This window comes from Pelodiscus sinensis, chromosome 3 (genome assembly GCF_052426305.1).
Source record: "Pelodiscus sinensis isolate ZL-2025 chromosome 3, ASM5242630v1, whole genome shotgun sequence".
Taxonomy (NCBI): Eukaryota; Metazoa; Chordata; order Testudines; family Trionychidae; genus Pelodiscus; species Pelodiscus sinensis.
Window position 1 is genome coordinate 173,252,745 of NC_143054.1, and position 19,249 is coordinate 173,271,993.

The window sequence follows — 19,249 nt, forward strand, 5'->3', positions numbered from 1 at the left end:
GAAAATTATTCCTTTAACTGCTCCCAAAACATATAAGGGTGAACAGAGAAGGCTATGTACTAGAATGGTGTTTCTAGTTATAGGTACAAGTAACTTGAACTGTCATATACAAAATACTTTTCTTTTTGACACATCTTTTTATCTTGGACTTACATTCGTTTGGTAACAAGCATCTCTTTATATCTCTGGGCTTTGACATTCTAGTACAATGTAACCTATCATATGAAGGCACAAATCCACTAAATAGTAAAATGAGGGATTATTTCCACTGCTCATCTGTTAGCAGAGATTGCTCTAAATTGGATCAAACCGATTAAAGGTATTAGAATGACGTCTTGTAGATCCAGATGAACTCATTTGAAACTTTGAGACTGTTTCTCTTTTGCTTGGAAGTGACTGCCAGAATTAGGTGTAGGTGTTATTTGCAAGTTATCTCTATTAATATGCAATTTTTTATTTGAAATCTCTGTTATTTGCTTCTTTGGATCTTAGGTTAGGGATCTCAAGATGGAAGGACCAAAAAATGGCTCACTTAAAAGTATGCAACTCACCGTCTTTTTAAAGGCTTGAACAGTTCCTTTCTAAATTTGCTTACATTCAAGAAAAGGATTAATATCGTGGAATCTTTCAGTATCCAGTATTACAAAGATGGCACTACTGAAAGTTAAATTCAGCCAGAAGAAAAGGGTAAAATTAGCTCAAGGACTATGGCTCATGAACTGGTTTTCAGTGTTTGCAGGAATAATTGTTTTTAGTATGGGATTGTTCCTCAAAATTGAGCTCCGGAAGCGAAGCGAAGTAATGGACAATTCTGAAAGCCATTTTGTGCCCAATTCTTTGATATTGATGGGTGTATTAGCCTGCGCCTTCAATGCCCTTGCTGGCAAAATTTGCTATGATTCTCTGGATCCAACAAAATTTGCAAAGTGGAAGCCTTTGCTGAAACCTTACCTGGTGTTATGTTTCTTATTTAACATCTTCATTTTTTTCATTGCTCTGATTTGCTTTCTCACGAGGGGCTCTCTGGAGACAACATTAGCACATGGGCTAAAGAATGGCATGAAGTTCTACAGGGATACTGATACCCCAGGAAGATGTTTCATGAAGAAGACAATTGACATGCTCCAAATTGAGTTCAGATGCTGTGGAAACAATGGTTTCAGAGACTGGTTTGAGATTCAGTGGATCAGCAACAGATACCTGGATTTTGGCTCCAAAGAAGTGAAAGAGTAAGTTATAAAATATAATTTACATTACAATATATCATTATTTGATCAAACACACACTAAAAATCCATCTTGAAACAGAGATGGAATTACAAAGTTGTTATACTACTTTTGGTTAGGATGGGTTTTCTCTCCATTATACTTTAAATCTGGAGACGAGCATTCCAAGGTATGCTTTATCTTCTGACAAGTTCACCCATGTTATCCAGAACATAAAAATGTAGTACTTTGAGAGATCATCCTCTTTTTTATTCAGCCTTAAATATTAAAGAGCTTTACACTATAACTATGAGAAAGGTAGATAAATAAGGATTATTCTTCCCAATGTACAGTTATGGAAACAGCAACAGAGATGTTAAGTGACTTGCAAAGGACACCTGGCAAGTCACTGGCAAAGCTAAGATTAGAACACAGTTCTCTAGAGATGCTTTTATGGCTACACCTATGATACAGGAGGCATAACTTCAACTGGGGGTAAACGGTCATAGCTCCACTGAATTTTGGTAAAGGTTACTTGAGATCACTCCAAGAATATGAAATGAGAACAGAACAATTAATTGCCTTAATGCTATAGTGTTTTTTTCTTTTATTAATTTACCTCAAGCTTTAATACTTCAGACTAAATGAAAACTAAAATCAACCAGCCCTTATTAGCGTTTGCTGTTTTTCTTTTATAAAATAGATATGCCCTTGAAATCTAAATGAACATATATGACACACTGCTAAGTTCCTGTTGGCCTCATATGGTGTCAGTTTTTCATAGAAATCGGAACAGATTATTGACCAGAAACACCTTAATGGCTTGGAGGTCAGTGTACAGGAAGGTCTTAATCTCCAGTTCAATTTGGGTACATAAATTCCACTCCAAAAAATAGAGACCAATTAACTTTTAGAATTAAAAAAAGATATCAGCATGAACACCCAGCAACCTCTTTGCCAAGTTTAATATCTAAGAACAGATTGAGTTGCAGAAAATGCCCTTAGCTATAAATATCTACTTGAAAACATAATACGATATTCACCCCAGTAGTATTATCTGAAGAGTTGTAAGCTGTAACTTAATCCATCAACAACAGAAAAGCAAAGCACTGGGAGAAAACAGGATCGTATCCTGTTTAAAAAATAGGGGGCTTTGCTCAGGAATATGAGATCTTGGCCATTTCCCTGTAGATTTTTCTGAGTACTAAGGTGGGAAGTTGAAACTTTAAAAAAATAAATCAGCTACCAACCAAGTTGAGTGTCTTGGCCCAATTTTGATCTTTAATTCATAGGCAGAGGGGCTCAGTATAGTCATAGGATGCATATCTAGGGTGAGATCCAGGCATCAGTGAAGTCAACCACAAATCTATTGATTTCTTTGCAGCTAGGATTTCATCCCCAACATTTGACTTTTCTTTATAAATATAATTCACGGTCTACTGAAATAAATGGAATTCTCAGTATTCACTTCAGTGGGAGTTAGAATAGAACCTAAGCATGCTACCTTCAAACTGGATTCTCTTTGGTATTCAGAGATATTTGGGATATGGTTTCAAAACTGTGCACCTACAAAACAATTCATTTGTGCATGCTGTACCGATTTTGCTGGTAGTTCACACTCACTTTGTCTCACACATGTATACTTGAGTACACACACATGCACACATGTTTTGCAGTCTCCATCATGGACCATAACTTTGAAAATGCAGCCCTTATTCACAATTGAAGGTAATGGAAGCAGGATATTTCAGGGTTTTAAAATTTCCCAAAATGTTTTGTATACTTTACACGTGGGAGTCTGTTTCACCTGAGCATCAACTGTTAAGATGTTAGAAAAGCTGAGGAATATTTTCTGGAGGTCCAGCTCTCAAACTATTTTTCCTCTTCTTAAATTTTTGGTTGAAACAGGTTCAACTTTTACAGTAACTAGGTCTTTTATAAATATCTAGCTGGACACACTGAGACACATACAATGAGATAAAATGGTTATTTTACTGAGTACTGAATTTGAAAATGGCATACAATAGGCTAATTACTCCTGCACAGACATCCAGGATGCTTGAACATCTCATTGCTAAAGCATATTTGTTTTAAATCCTGGATAACTTTAGTGAAAGTCAATTACTTTGTCCTACTATTGGCCATTGTCAAAGAAAAGATGATGGATTAGTGGTCTTGTTGGGTACTCAAGACTCATGACTGTGATAGATTCTTATGAGTGGTCATGGATGGCAATAATCCTCTCCGGTTACCTCTTACAAAATTTACCTCTGTCTCTAACATTGTTTTAATTTCCCATATTACTGGAGAAGGGAATGGAAATGGAATGTTGCCGTTATGGAGTAAATGTTACAAAACATAATTCAGCAAAGAGGATGCCTAGTTCTGTGGAGAGGAACAGGTTCAGGCTTTTCATGGTAAGTGTACACAAGTGAATATATGAAGGATGCAGGCTAGGTTTTTAGAAAGTGATCATAAAACACTGTGGAAAAAATATTTTGCCTTTGGTTCCCCCTCTCACACCTATTAAAGTTCTCACTCAGCTGAATATTATATATGCATTTACAACCTTCTTCTGCTTTTTGCCTGTCCATAGTCGAATTAAAAGCAATGTGGATGGAAGGTTCTTGGTTGATGGAGTCCCCTTCAGTTGCTGCAACCCTAGCTCCCCAAGACCCTGCATCCAGTACCAAGTTACTAACAACTCGGCTCACTACAGCTACGACTATCAAACAGAGGAGCTCAACTTATGGAACCGTGGCTGCAGGGAGGCACTTCTTCACTACTACAGCAGCATGATGAGCTCCATGGGCGGGGTTGTCCTCTTTGTCTGGCTTTTTGAGGTAACATGCTGACATAGCAGTTTCTCCTTCTGTGTGTGTTTCATTAGAACAGTGATTGTAGAAACCCTCTGTGGTGTTATCCATTGAAAAATGTAATTCTTATCTAGTCCATGGATGGGAAATCTAAAATAATAGCTAATGCTTAGTGTATGGCCTTGGGGAAGCCAACTTATTCGCTGGGCCCCAGGACAAGGTGTGAGGGGACAGCTCTGCACTCCTGAAAGATGCGGGACTGAAGGTAGCTCTGGAGTGCACCACATAGGGCTCCTGTGGCAGTTTAGGGGCCCAGGGCTCTGCCTGCCACTGGCCAGGAGTGCTGGGCCCTTTTGAATCTCTAGGCCCCAGGGCAGTTGCCCCTTTTCCCCTGGTGGGCCTGTGTTGCCTACAATATTTTGTACTGTGTATCAGAACTAGCCAGCCAACAGAGAAAACAGGTTTTGAGATATCATGGAAGATGTTCATTTCTGCTTTAATACAAATTCAGTTGGAGAAAATATATCTGTATGGGGCCAATATGTGTGTGTGTGTATCTATTTTGGAGCAGAAAATGAAAGTAAAATTCAGAGAATCCATCTAGCCATTCCTAACATTTGACTCTGGAGCCAGGTTCAAGACTAGGGTTTTTATTTAGGCCTTCTGGCTAATTCTGTCAAACTTCTTGCATGTAAAGGATAGGTTTACCAGGTGTCCGGTTTTGAACTGAACAGTCCAGTATTTGAGCTTTCTGTTCGGGAAACAAATTGACAATATATAAACGAGAAAATATAAATGTCCAATATTTTCTAAATAAGATGTAATGTAGATTGTTATGTAATGTCAAGTGTGTCCGGTATTTTTGTTGAAACCGTCTGGCAACCCTAATAAAGGATAGGTTAGTGCTTCAAAAGAATAAGTTAGCTGAATTGGCTAGACGTACAACTTTCATTCTGCTTTTAAAAATTATAGTATGTATTGGTTAGGTGTCTAAAAACAGCACATTGTATTTATTCGTGGATACCATTCCCTATAGTGGAGTTTTGTTTTTAAGCTACATTCTGTACAGCAAGAGGAGGATGTTTTCTGGATTTGGGCAAATGCCAACTAAGTGGCTACTGTATTTATGAACACTGAAATGTGAACAGCATCAGTTCATCGGCTGGAAATGGCATGAGGGAATGGATACGGAGTTAGCTGGGTTAGCAGGAGGGAGCTGTGTCAGCAGGGAAGGGTGCAGTTCAGGCTGAGAAATGTAAGGAAGCATACTTTGCAGTATACCTAAAATGGCTGCTGCCAGCCGAGAGCGGCCATTTTAAATATTTCATTATGATGCAGAGTTACTTTAACTTCAAATAAATACAAATCAAACACGTTATATCTCTAATATAAAATGATGGCGTGCTTCTGCATATATTTACTTCCTATCTAAAAGGCCAAATTTCTTTATTATTGGCAAATACAATTGAAACCTTCAGCTTCCCCTACACCTCTAAAAATCATTTGCAAACCCAAAGGAAAAAACAGAATATGCCGTGTTTGAGGTGGGGAGGGAGGGCAGGGGGTAAAAGGAACAATCACCAAAGACAACTGATGTTAATAGTTCTTGTAAAAACATATGATCTTGGGGGGGGGGGGGAATCAACTAGCAACTTTATGGAAAACTAAAGCCAAGAAACTTTACAAACAAGAGGCTGGAAATCAGTATTTTATTTATACGGATGTATATAAAAACAGGCAGTTAATTACAGGATTAAGGAGAAGACTATACGGTAATGTTAATCAAGTGTAAATTGAAGCATGAATCAGGCCCCAAAAATCTTGAAATTGATAAATAATAAAATGAAAAAAAATCAGGCAGGTGCACTCAAGTCACATTTTCAAGATTGTTTCTGTAGCAGTAAGGGGTGGAGGGGTTAATTTCTTTTAAAATGAAAAGTGTGGTTCTCATACAAGCAGAGGATACCAGGAAGTGAGTTTCCTGAAAAACATCATGAGATTCATCATACAACCACGAGAAATGGAAATGCTGGAAATATTTATGGTTTTAAAGTCCAATCTCATATGTGGACAGCCTGATGTTGTAGCGTCAGAGAAAAGGATCCAGATTTTGGTTTTGAGCTTGCTCTGCTCTCAAGAGGGGCAGCCCTCTGTCTAATCAGCTGAAGGAATCACATTTATGATTGTCCCCGAGTAGCAAAGGGAAGGCTGCCATTACAAAAGGCCCTTGAAAGGAGGAATCACTCTAGGAAACAATCACCACTTGATACAATGATGTGTCAATTCTTTCTTTCAGTTTGTGTGAGTATTAAATAGGAAAACAATTCTACCCTGAGTAACAGGTTAAATTTCTAAAATCCAGGACTCTCTGGTCCTGCAACATCTGTGGTCCGGCAAACCCCAGCGGGGCCAGTGCAGGGGAGAGAACAGCCTTGGCCAGGGCTGGTGGCAAAGAGCACAACTCCAGTCAGAGCTGGAGGTAGTGGGGCCGGTGGCCAGGAGCAGAGTCCCAGTCAGGTTGTGCTTCTCACAGCGCCAGCCCCTCGTCAGGGCTGGCACGGTTCAGGAGCACAATCCAGGCTGGGGCTAGCGGCGGGGAGCTGAAGTCAACTGGGCGCACAGCCCGGAGTGGCACCGTGGGGAGCAGAGCACTGCTGGGGCTGGAGGCAGCGGGGCCGGCCTCTGTCTGGGGCTGGCATGATGAGGCATGCATCCCTAGTCACAGCTGGCATAGTGGTGGAGGGTGGCTGGTGGCAGCGGCAAGGAGTGCAGCCCCATCCGGAAGCAGAGCCCACATCCAGCTAGGGAGCCGGGACCTCCCCTAGTCCGACAAACTCCATTGTTCAAGGGTGCTGGACGAGGGAGGTCGGACCTGTAGTAATAAAAAGACACTAACCTTTGGTCCGGGGGGGAAATTCAGCCTACTTACAAAATGAAATTGGACAGAGAATTATCCTTCACGTTCTAAATAAAAACAGTAACACAGGATCAGACTAATGGTTCATCTAGCTCAGTATCCTGTCTGACAGACTATGCTACATGCTTCAGAGGAAATGAACAGAACAGAGCAATTATTGAATGATTCATCCTGTCCCAGCTTCTGGCAGGCAGAGGATTCAGTACACCCAAAACATGGGGTAGCATCTCTGACCAGCTAGGCAAACAACGCATTCATGGAAGATTGGTCCATCAATGATCTAATTCTTTCTGAACCAGTTTTGGCTTTTGCATTATTGCACAGTAACAAGTTCCACAGGTTGACTGTGTGTTGCGTGACTTTTTTTTCTGTTCTTTTGTAAGTGGTACAGCCTCTTAACTTAACTGGGTGCCCCTAATTCTTGAGTTCTGTGGAGGGGTAAATAACACTTCTCTACTCACTTTCCCCACACCACTCGTGATTTTATATACCTCTGTTATATCCCCCCTTTAGTTGTCCCAATCTCTTTATTCTCCCCTCTTATGGAAGCTGTTCCACCCCAAATCATGTTCATTGCCCTTCTCTGAACCTTTTCCAATTCTATTATATCTTTTTTGAGATGGGGTAATAACCGGAACTGCACACAGTATTCAAGATGGAGGAATATCATGGATTTATATAGTGACATTAGGATAATTTCTTTCCTAAAAGTTCCTAACACTGTAAAGCTTCTGTGACTACAGCTGCACACAGAGCAGATGTTTTCAAAGAATTATCCACAGTAACTTCAAGATCCCTTTTTAAAGTTAATTTAGATTTCATCATTTTGTATGTATAGTTGGGATTATATTTTCCAATGTACATTACTCTGCACTTAATGAATTTCATTTGCCATTCTGCCACCTAATCACCGAGTTTAATGAGATCACCTTGGTAGCGCCTCACAGCCAGCTATGGACTTAACTATCGTAAGTATGTTTGTATCCTCTGCCAATTTTGCCATTTCTCTGTTCACTCCCTATTCAAGATCATTTGTGGCTGTTATACAGAATAGTTCCCTGAGGGACCTGTCTACTTACCTCTCTTCATTGGGGAAAACTGATCTTTTATTCTTACTCTTTGTTTCCTATCTTTTAACCAGTTTCTGATCCAGGAGAGGACCGTCCCTCTTATCCCATAATTGTTTAGTTTGCTTAAGAGCTGTTGGTAAGGGACCTTGTCTAATGCTTTTGGAAAGTGCAACTTCATTATATCAACTGGATCACCATCATGTTTGTGGACACCCTCAAAGAATTGTAATAGATTGGTGAGGTATGACTCCCCTATACAAAAAGCTATTTCTCCTATTTTATTTTATTATCTAGGGTGGCGAAGAAGCAACATACAAATCCCACCATAGCTTCCCTTTTTGGCTTTGTAGCTGGAAACAGTGAGTTCAGACTAACTGCACTGCAACAGCACCTAACTAGTAAGCACCATTCCAGATTTCAGAGCTGTGTATGTTCCCTCAAATTGTATCAGTGATACTGACACTCAAAGAGGAATAAAAGACAAAGAGACTGACTCCACCTGTCTTTGGAACCACTGTCAAGTACTGTAAAGATCACTTAATTGCAAGCTTCTATGGGAAACATTAGAAGCACAGAGTCTACAAATTGTAATCAAAGCTTCTGTTTATAAGAACATGGGACCTGCCATGTCCTCTGGGAACACTTACAAGTTAAAACATTGCCTCTATAATGCTTAGATGAGCCAAAAATTTAGACTCTCTACGTCACTGACAATCTTTAATATAACAAAGAAGTTCAAACTACCTTCTGGCTAATCTGCTTCAGGATAAAGTCCAGGTAAACCATTGAGCTTCACCTCTGAAGGTTAGCAAATATAAGATCTGATGACTTTTCCTACCAGTTTTAACCAGTACAGAAAGCAAGTTCCAGACTTGAGGACAGTCCAGGGAATGCACACTGAAGATTACCAGCAGCGATGGCTCAAATTATAACCAAGAGTCTCAGGAAACATGGTATGAAAATAGATATAACTAGATCTCAGTTGCCAGATGGGCTCAGAGTGCAAAGTGGTTTCTTACATAGACCTCATGTAGAAGAAGAATAAACCAAACACTCAGAATTGGACTCTGAAGAAGCTAGAAGATAAATGGAGCCGTTGAAGCGCACACAATATGCTCTGAATGACTTACCTTGAAAAGGAAACATGCAACTGCATTCAGTACTTGATGGAGCCTCTCAGTGACTTTCAAACATAGGCTTCTGGGATGTGCTGCATATAGGCTAACAGGTATGGACCACTGAAGTGGATTCTGTGGCAGTGAAAGGAGGTCTGTTATCCCAACACAGTTGGTAAAACTGCTAGGAGTAAGCCAAGGGTCTAAAATGGCCCCACTGATTAGAGGCTTACTCCTTCAGTAGAACAGGTGGTCACCATTTATCCACCATGATATCCATGTGACCAGGCCCGGTCTTAGGGCAAGGCAAGCAAGGCAGTTGGTCTCCTTGGGCCCTGTAATCTTCTGGGCCTCGCGCTGCCCAGCACCCGCTCACCCGGCCGCAAGCTTGCTGCCCTGGCTGGGAGTTGCCTGGCTGCATGCCGCAGCCAACAACAGCATGCCGCGTTGTGCAGCACAGATTCTTTGGCCGGGCCCACATGTGACACTTCCACTCCCCACCGGTATGATAACTCTCTCATCTGAACTGATCCTCAGCCAGCTGTGTAGGCCGTCTAGCTCTGGGACTTCCAACCACTGGGAGGAAGAAGAGCCCCTGCAAAGTTTGGAGTCAAAGAAAATATGAAGCCGAATATTGTCATTATATTGATGATATTGCAGCCCAGACCATCCTCAGCTTCTCACCTAACAGTCTCACACACATGTTGACTAGATGAAGGAATCAGTTATCAGCAACTCAGAACTGTTTAAAAGCCAGTCAAGGGCATCCCTCCAAGATCAGTGCTTCACTATACGTAACATAAAAGCTGCTAATAAAATTAATATTTATCATGAATATCCATTGCCAGGAGGAGAACAGCAATCAATGAAACCAGCAGAACTTTCAGAGCACCACTCTCATTCTCTCTCTTTCTGATGAATTCCAGTTAGCTAAGGATCTACAGGCGAAATGCCCATTAACGAGGCACCAAAAAGTGTATTTCTGAAGTTGAGTCTCTACTCAGTAGTTCCTAACCTTTTTTATACCATGAACTGGCAAACCCATTCGCAAACTTTTGGTAGGCTGGTTACATTAAATTTGCATATTTCCATATGCATTCTACAAAGAATAAATATGCAAATAAAATGTTACCTGTCCGCCTACCCCCAACCATGCCCTTTCACCCCCACTCCTATGCCCTGTGCCCTTTGACCCTTTAACCTGTGACCCCTACAGCCCATGCCAACACCCTCTTGCCCAGTGGCTCCACCATGCCCTCACCAACACCCCTTTATACTCATCCAACCCCCACACTCCCCAGAGCAAGGCTGTCCCCTCTAGGGAGCATGGCTGTTATTGCCGCATGGGCAGAGGTAGCGGACAGTGGCAGTGCACATCCTCCTCCTTCGTGCCCCCATCCTCCCCAAGTGCGTCTCACAGCACCATGGGTAGAGGCGGGGGCGTACATGTGAAGCCCCAGCTGGGCCGTCATCTTACCTGTGGGGGATGTGGGAGGGAAGCACCTCCTGCTCTGCCCCCTCCTGCCGCCACCTCAGCCCCAGTGCCGCCGCTGGGCAAAAATCAGATGCCATGGTTGCCAGAGCTGAGCCATCGCCAATAGCCGACTTCAGCTCTGGCAGCTATTGTGGCCCAGCAGCCAGCGGTTCATGGACCAGCACTGGTCCACAGACTGATGGATGGGAACCGCTACTCTACTCCACTTACATTAATTTTGCTACGAACACAAACAGTTCATTGGCATGGAGATACAAAGGCTGTTTTCTTGTAACTGGAATATGTTGAGAGGCCTTTGCATAATCACACTGATGGGCACCGTGTCACCTTGCAGCAGATCCTTACTGACCTGGCACTACTAAAAGGTTCTTGCACATTCTCTGTCTCGCCTCTGCACCACCAACATTCTGAGACTGAGCCTAAAGAGGGTGTGGAGTGCACCTACCACCTTTGCTCCTTCCACCCCAAAGCCAGAGACACACAACAACAAAGGCTGACCAAGAGGAAAAGGGTGTGAGAAGTATAAATGTGCCGAGCCATTTCTGTGAACTCCAGTTACAAATACATAAACTTTGAGTGGCTTTGCATAGGGCTACTTAGCAGTGCTGAAACTACCCTAGAGGTCGGAACAGGGTCCTCCTTCAATAGACTGAAGCATTGCCTTGTGAAATCCAGCATCTGCCCAGGAGGCCCAGTCCAAAGCATAGTGTGCACCAGAGTCTAGCTTGCAGCTCTACACATTTCAGCAACTAGCACTTATGAAGAAAAGTGAAGGAAGCAGCCTCAGCTCTAGTGGAATGCAGTGGAACTGAAGCAGATACAAGAGTTTTGGCTATTAACAGTCTGCAGAGAAACTGAACAACCATGTGATGTTTAGAAGATGACATATCAAAATGATTTACAAAAACTTTTACCAAAGTGTGTAGGACAGATTTTTCCTATTTGAAGGCAGTTTAAGAAGGAAATAGCAAATTAATTGTCTGACATTTAACACAGACATCACTTTAGGAAAGAGCATAGGATCAGATCTGAGAACTACTTAGGCCTTTATGAAAACAACCAAAAGGTAAATTAGACATAAGGACATTCAATTTACTCCCTCTCCTGGCCACTGTGATAGCAATAATGAAAATCACAAAACATGCAGCCAAGGGCTTAAAGGGTGATTTCATAAGTGTGACCGACACCAAATTGAGATGTCAAAAGGGAACAGATCCCTAAAAAGGAAATAGAAATCTGAAACTTTTTGACCAAAAAATCCACAAACAGCAAACTATCATTAACTACAGTATGACACACTGAGATAAATGCCCAATGAACTTTTAACCCTGTTTGATTACTTGAAATTAAGTACATTCATTATTTCAGAACATAAAGAATGGAAGCAGATAGATGGGAATCAGGTTCTCTCATCATCCATGCCTGAAATTTGGTCCACTTTAAGTAGCAACTTCTACTGCATGCAGGGACTCTGGGATTAATATTTCAGTCACTATGGTTATTTTGTTGCCCTACATTTATCTTGGAAAAAACAATGTAGTCACAGATCATCAGCAGAGACAGCTCTTGGACACATGAATGGCCCCTAAAAGATCAGCTGGTTCAGACCATATTCCCAGGAGTTGACTAGAGGTGGATGTGTTTGCAATGAGGTCCAACAAAGTGTCATCTCTTCCGTTTCAAAGTGGACAGGAACAGCCTATTCCTGTCAGATGCTTTCCTTCTGCGCTGGGGAAAGGATTTCACCTCCACTCCCCTTTCAATTGAGAAAGTAACATCAGGATAGAGCAAGGATGATTCTCATGTCCCTGGTTTGCACATGTCAACAATGATTTACTGATCTCCTGAAACAGTTCAGCAGAGGCTTTATTAATCTTCTCCTGCCTAGACCTTCTGTATCAGCAGGGAGGGCAAGAGCTTTCACTCAGACCACACAGTCTCTTCACCTGATGCTGTGGGTTGTCTGAACTTGCCAATATATTGTCCATCATTACCTATATATGCCTCGCCTAGAGGTGAAGAAGGAACAATAGGAAGAGCCAGATGAACAGCTCTTGATTCCAACTTGTTGATGTGCAGGACTCTCTCCTAATGAGACCAGTGCATTCACACTTTCAAATGCATTCCACCAATCCTGAAGTCACCATCTAAGTTGCATCTGAAGGACTGAACTGTACATTTCTGACCATATTCACTGCAACAGACCACCATTCTAGGGCTACAGCGCAGCATGAAGACTATCCTGATTGGTCTGTCACCCTGAGACATGCAGAGCTGCATAGGTCTGATCCTCACCTATGCAAATACTCACATCATTAGTAGCCGCCGTCAGACCCAAGACTCCAAAAGAACTTTCTCTGAGTGGGAAGCTATTTAATTTTTAAATAGTTTAGGCTCTCCCTCTCACAGAGTCCCATACAGAGCCTATAAACACAATCCTCTATGTAGGACAGGAATTGACTTTGCAAGGTTGAGGACAACCCTGCAGGTCTGAAGAGAGATTGGTAATCTAGCAAAAAGAGTCCTGGATATTTGCACACTACAGCCTACAGTAGACAATTGTCCAGACTTAAACAGAAATACCAGTTCTTCAGGTGACTGGCTACCAGAGACAAAAACTTTGTAAAAACTCAAGGGATGTGTACCTTATACTGAAATGGCATTCAGCCACCACAAATGGAAGGTACTTGTGATGACTGTGATGAACTGATATATGAAGATATGCATGCTTTAAAATCAAGAGTTGCAAACCAATCCATGACTGACAGCAAATGTTATATGAAACCAAAACTTCCAGATGTACTTGTTCAGGGTTTCTTAGGTCTATTATGAGACAAAAGCTCTCATCATTTCTCCACACCAGACAGTAAAGGCCCTGACTCCTGAGGCATTTGGGGGGGGGGGCTCCTCAAATATTCCTATCACAAGCAGATTTTCTATTTCTGCAATAGTAGTCCAATGGGAATGCTCCCTTAAGAGGAAACAGTAGGGTAAACTGGCAGTTTTTCAAAATATATGGCTATAATCTCTAGTGCCCATAAATCTACGTAACTTGCCTTGATGCACTGATAACATGAGCCAGTCTGTCCCCAGAAAAAGGGTCTTGATTTGCTGTGCCTTTACTCCTGATCATCTAATCAAAACGGAGGCTTGTTGTTCTGCCACAAAAATACTAACAAAGGAAGCTGGCTGTTTTGACTTGAAAAAAAGCTTTTTCAGTGTTGACTCGAAGGCAGAAGGCTGCTGGTATTGTTGACATCTCTGATTGGATGAAAAGTAAGAGGAAGCCTGGGGAATACGGTCTTGGTACAAGAAAGAAGTAGAAGGCCTCTTTCAGACAGAGGGATTCAAGCTAGAAAGTGGACAGTCTCTCTCATACTCATTAGTTTTTCCAACCTGTCTTCTGTATTTTCATCACTAAAAAGATCCTGCTTTTACAAAGAAAAATTCCTCCAACTTACACTTAGTATCTAGATCTAGGGAGGATGAAGAAAGCCACACGCCTCCTTATGGTCACAGCAGACGCCAATGCCCTGGCAACAGAGTCCGAAGCATTAAAAGATGCCACAAAGGAATGCATTTTTAGTCCTCCATTAAAATTGCATTTGCTGGCCTTCTTGTGTCATCAGTTAAGTCTTGTACAAACAATGTGATATTCTCCTGTTAATGGAATTGTTAGCAAGCCACGACCACCTGAGAATTCACTTTGTAATACCAAAGGGCAATGAAAAGAACACATTTACTCTAACTGATCAATCTTTACCCCTCCTTGATAGCTGGACTGGAGTGTGGTTGTCCAGGTTTTTCATGTTTTTGGCAGTAGCCCACCACCAATGAATGTGGGTGCATATTGAAAGCAGGAAAAGCCTCCAGAGGGCATCTGACAGCTTGTGAGCTTTCTTAGAAACAGGTTGACAAGGAGCAGGCATAGTGCACATGGATTTAGCCATCTGTAGCAAACCATCCAAAATGAGTAGAGATATTCTGCTCCTTGAAGTAGACCAAAGATATCAAACACCAGCTGAGAAGTTTGTTTTCCTCAGAAGAGAGGATTACTTTCAGGGACCACTATGTAATGTCAACAGATCAGGAGGCATCAGATCTGAGGCTGTCTAAACTGCTGGATCCTTTACAGATGAAGCATCGCCTCTCCCTCCACACGGAGGATAACCGAAAAAAAATCCCTGAATAGGATCACTGGCTTCAGAACTGCCAGTCTCCCCAGCAATTAAGGTAGGGGGAACATGCTTATAGGAGGCAGTTGAGAGCGGTGCAAAACAAGCCAAATGGCTCTGCATTCTGCTCCTATTTTTCTCCTGGTAAGGATCCTGCTCTGGCTCTGAGATAGAGTATACTGAGGATTCAGAGGAGCCAAAGGCATGCTGGAGATCCAACATTGTGGGGACCTCGTAGGAATAGCAAGGGGAGAAAGGATAGGATATTCTGGGGACAGGCATATGACTCTTTCAGGCCTGTTCTTTGTAACAGGAGAGGAGGGAGATGACCTTGGAACCAGGCAAACATGCTTCCTTTTAGAAAGCTTGCATTTCCTGCTTGGATCTGATGCATGAACCAGAGCTGTAGGATGAACGGGGGCTGCAACAGTGGAAAAGCTTTGCAAAGTCAAGCCTGAGGCCAGAACCAGCACAGGAACTGGAGCAGGACCAGCTAACAGGTCTGAAGAATTGGATGACAATGGCTTGGACGTGACACCAAACCCATCTAATTTTCTACTGCAGCTGTATGTGGAATCGTGACTGCTTGTCAGAATCGTAGGGCTCTGATAACGGATGCAGGAGAGCCAGCACTGCCAACAGCAGCTTTGTCCTTATATCTCATTCTCTTTGGAAGCCTAACAACTAGATCTAACGGTGCTAGTAGCCCTGGCTCTGACACACCAGTCTAACTCATCTTGGATCCAGAAGTGGAAGAACAAACTGACCCTGGGTCTTGTGGCCACAGGGATTCTGTCATGACCAAAGACCAGTGAGGCCCAGCTCTGGTGAAGGTGGCTGAACCTCCTCTGGTCCTCAGTTCCAGAACTGAGGCAGTCAAACCAACCCTAGGGCTTTTGATACAGACATGATAGCCTCAGGCACAGGACTGAGAGCATTACAGGAACCAAATCCCACCCAAACAGGCCCTGCTGCTACTTGAAAGCCTTCAATCACTTGGAGCTGCTGAAAGCTGCAAATGTGGAGACTCATCTCATTTGGGAACTGATCAGATCCAGAGGGCCTTGCCTCAAGAGCTTCCTTGTGGAGGAACTGCAAACAAGTCTTACCCATACAGGCTCTAGAAGTGGAGGTCCAACATACCAAACACAGAGAAAATGAGTATCTTTCTCCCAGGCCTGTGGTTGTCCAATGCCAGCAAGATACTGGGCGGGAACTGCACTACTTGGATCCTGGCTCTTTCGGTTTCTCTGATTCAACCATTTCCCATATCCTCTTTGTTGTATGGTTCCATTCTAAAGAGGAGATGAAAGGCCCTCTATAGTAGATAGCCAGCCTTCTTTCCAGCTGCCTACAAAGATGGAGATACACGGAGTAGTGGGGGAAGTCTGTTTGTTAGATTTTTACCCCTTTCTGTACTTGAATAAGAGGGGACAAATTGTTGCAGCATTTATAGGGTGAATTGAGGGCTAACCAAAATAGTCTTATTTAACCAGATATTTGGAGACAGTGTTCAAATATAACCCTGGTGTTAGGAAGGCTTAAAATCAGACTTAGTCTTACAGACACTCCAGATCTTAGCACCCCAATCTTTAGTGCTGTCCAAAATCAGGATCTGAACTTTGCAACTCATCCTAAGAGACTGAACCAAATCACAGATCTGCCTTACCCCCGCCACATACATTTGAAGTTTCATGACTTGCCCCTACCGCTAGTCAAAGTCTCAACTCTTTTCATCATAAAAACTCAAAGTATCTTACCAAAATCAAGTGAGTCACAACTGAGCTGTATAGAGTAATTCCCTCTCTGTGCTGCAAAGAGCAATCCCTTCACTAAAATATGTCCATTTGGATGAAACGTGTTACTGTAAGCAGTGAGCACAAAACAACTGTTTAAGATAAGAATTTAGGAAACCAGTGCAGTTACTTTGATTGGAATTTGGATGGGGTAATCCTCATATAGAACAAATACCACCAGATTAATAAGAAGTGGACTAGTTCTTGTTTCTATCTAACATCTGAATTAATTCATTTCCTGTTTTTAGCTCACCTGGTCTGCTATTATGCCACAAAGTTGGCTCATCTAGAGGCAGTGCTTCCTTCCTCTCAGACACAGCTCCATGGTCTTCATAAAAAGAGCAGAGCAGGAAGCTGAGTGGGTCAGAACAAGGTTGGGAGACAGAAGAACTCCTACAAACAAACAGTTCCTGTAAAGCCAATGTATTGGCTGAAGGCAGATTCAAAGCCAAATGGGTTGTTCCGGAGGGGTCAGTGGTGCCACAGAAATGTATGATGCAGGCTTCTAGGACTGATAACTATTTTACACAGATACTTTTTTCCCCCAGATTTAAGCAGACACAGATATTCTGGGCTTGCCTTTGTCTTTTCTTTCTATATGTATTAAAAACTTTGCCTGTGGAATGATAGAGTGACATCATGACATCACTCTGCATTCTGCATGCCTCCCCTTTCCACAGTGTTCAGCAGCCGTGCCACAGCCTCCCCACACCAGCAGCTAGGACGAGTGCCTCGGAGTGGTTCCTCCTCCTCCTGGCCACCAGGAATAGAGCACGCAAACTTACCCTGGCCCCTCTTTCCGGTGACCAGGGTTGGGGGAGAGACAGGGCTGGGGGAGTGGTTGGGGCAGGAGGAAGCCCAGGAGACAAGAGCTGGGGAGGCCTCAGGGGTGGGGGAGAGAAGAGCCAGGACCGGGGTAGCCTCAGACCCTCCCTGGTAGCCACAGCATGAGGAGAGAAGAGCCTTGGCCCAGCCCAATCCCCCACAGTGGCCGAAGGGAGAGAGCCGGGCCAGCTGCAGTCTAGTCCAACCCCTCAGCAGCCAGAGGTAGAGCGTTGGGGCTGCCTATCCCCAGACAGGTTGCCACACCTCACCACGGTTGCCACACCTCAGGCTGGCCCTCTCCGGTGACCGGGGAAGAGCTGGGGCTGCCTATCCCCAGACAGGGGGTTAGCATAGCGAACAGGGAGTGCAGTCCTCTAGTTAAGTATAAAAAGAAAACAGAAATACAAATGAAGTAGCTGATGGTCCACATACTAAACCCACCAGGGTCCTGGATATTATGACCAGATTTTTTATTCATGATTTTCTGGATCATATTAATCTATTTGCCAAATATGAAAATGAGGATTTGTGTGGTTAAAATAGACCAAAGGTATTCAAGCTGACATTTCTCTCAAACGTTTTATTAAGGTCAAGTGCAGACACACAGAACTTGCCATTCAAATGCCTTTGGAAATGCTCTCCTCTACAGATCAGTGGTGTCTGGAGAAATGGAAAGTCACTTTCACAACAAGCTGTCAGAGATATACAAAAATGTATCAGTGTGAAGCCTAATATGTTGCAATATCTGCTTCATGACTTTGTGGTTATTCCCTCCATAAGATTCCCTGTAACCACCATCTGTGAGCCAACTATCAAAATCATGGTTGGGAGGACATGACATTGTGGTTGTTTTGTGATTCCTCCTGATTCCATGCATTGCTTCTACTTCCTCATTCTCTCTCCTTGCTCCTTGGGTCTTTATTCTTCCTACTCCTTGCTACACCATCCAGCCTCCTGCCTCTAGCCCATTAGTCTGTCAGGCGGCGTTCCTGTGTCTGACCCTGCACTGGCATTACCTGATACGCAGGTAGAGAAAGCGGAATGCTAGCCCTGCAGTCTCGTATGCCACCAGCAGGGCTCAAGAGGCTAAGTATGTCTTCCATGTTGCTAGAGGATGAAACTATTCAGCACGTGTTGGTAGAAGGGGATTACTGCATTTCATTGCCCTTTTTCAATGCATCCCACACAGGTGTCTGTGATGGTTGGTTTGCGTCTTTTGCACACTTCTCTGGAAAGCATCACAAATCCTGAAGATCCTGAATGTGAAAGCGAGGGGTGGCTCCTGGAGCAGAGCCTGAAAGACACTTTCAAATCCACACTAGAAAGTTTGAAAAAGATTGGTAAGTTCAATCAGGTGGATGCAGGCGCTGAAGGAGCTGAAGGTGAGGAAGGTGGAAAGACACCAGCTATCTCAACTGTCAGTTGAGCTTCTTGACTGATGTGGACTTTATCAAAGAGAAATGAAAAACTGAGAATTGTGAATACATTCTTTAGAAAACTGTATAAACCATTAAAAGTATACATTTCTACAAACTTTTTTATATGTGGGGTATGCTATATAGTGCAAAAACACGTATCTTCCTAGTGAGTATCCACTGTCTCCATAACTTCTATGGGAAATGTCCAAAATTAGGGTTTTAAGGCTCCATACTCAATTGTTAGAGACTATTATGTCTACACGACAGTTAATAAAACTTCATAAGTTTTTTTTTTTTAATTGGCTGGCAAGCTTTTTGGTTCTTTCTGTATATTTGGATCATTGGAAAAAAAGACAATTTGAAAAGTTAATCGTTTTTTACTCAAATTTATAAATTTGAGCAACATACCACAATGTT

The 19,249-nt window shown here is 42.7% G+C and overlaps 1 protein-coding gene across 1 annotated transcript; it reads left to right on the plus strand.

The window, feature by feature from the left end:
- Positions 1-421: 421 nt before the first annotated feature.
- PRPH2 (peripherin 2) lies at positions 422-18,957 on the plus strand. Its single transcript, XM_006122089.5, has 3 exons — positions 422-1,229; positions 3,802-4,048; positions 18,604-18,957. The coding sequence occupies exons 1-3, from the start codon at positions 649-651 to the stop codon at positions 18,838-18,840; spliced, it is 1,065 nt and encodes a 354-aa protein (XP_006122151.1). The 5' UTR covers positions 422-648; the 3' UTR covers positions 18,841-18,957.
- Positions 18,958-19,249: the final 292 nt, after the last annotated feature.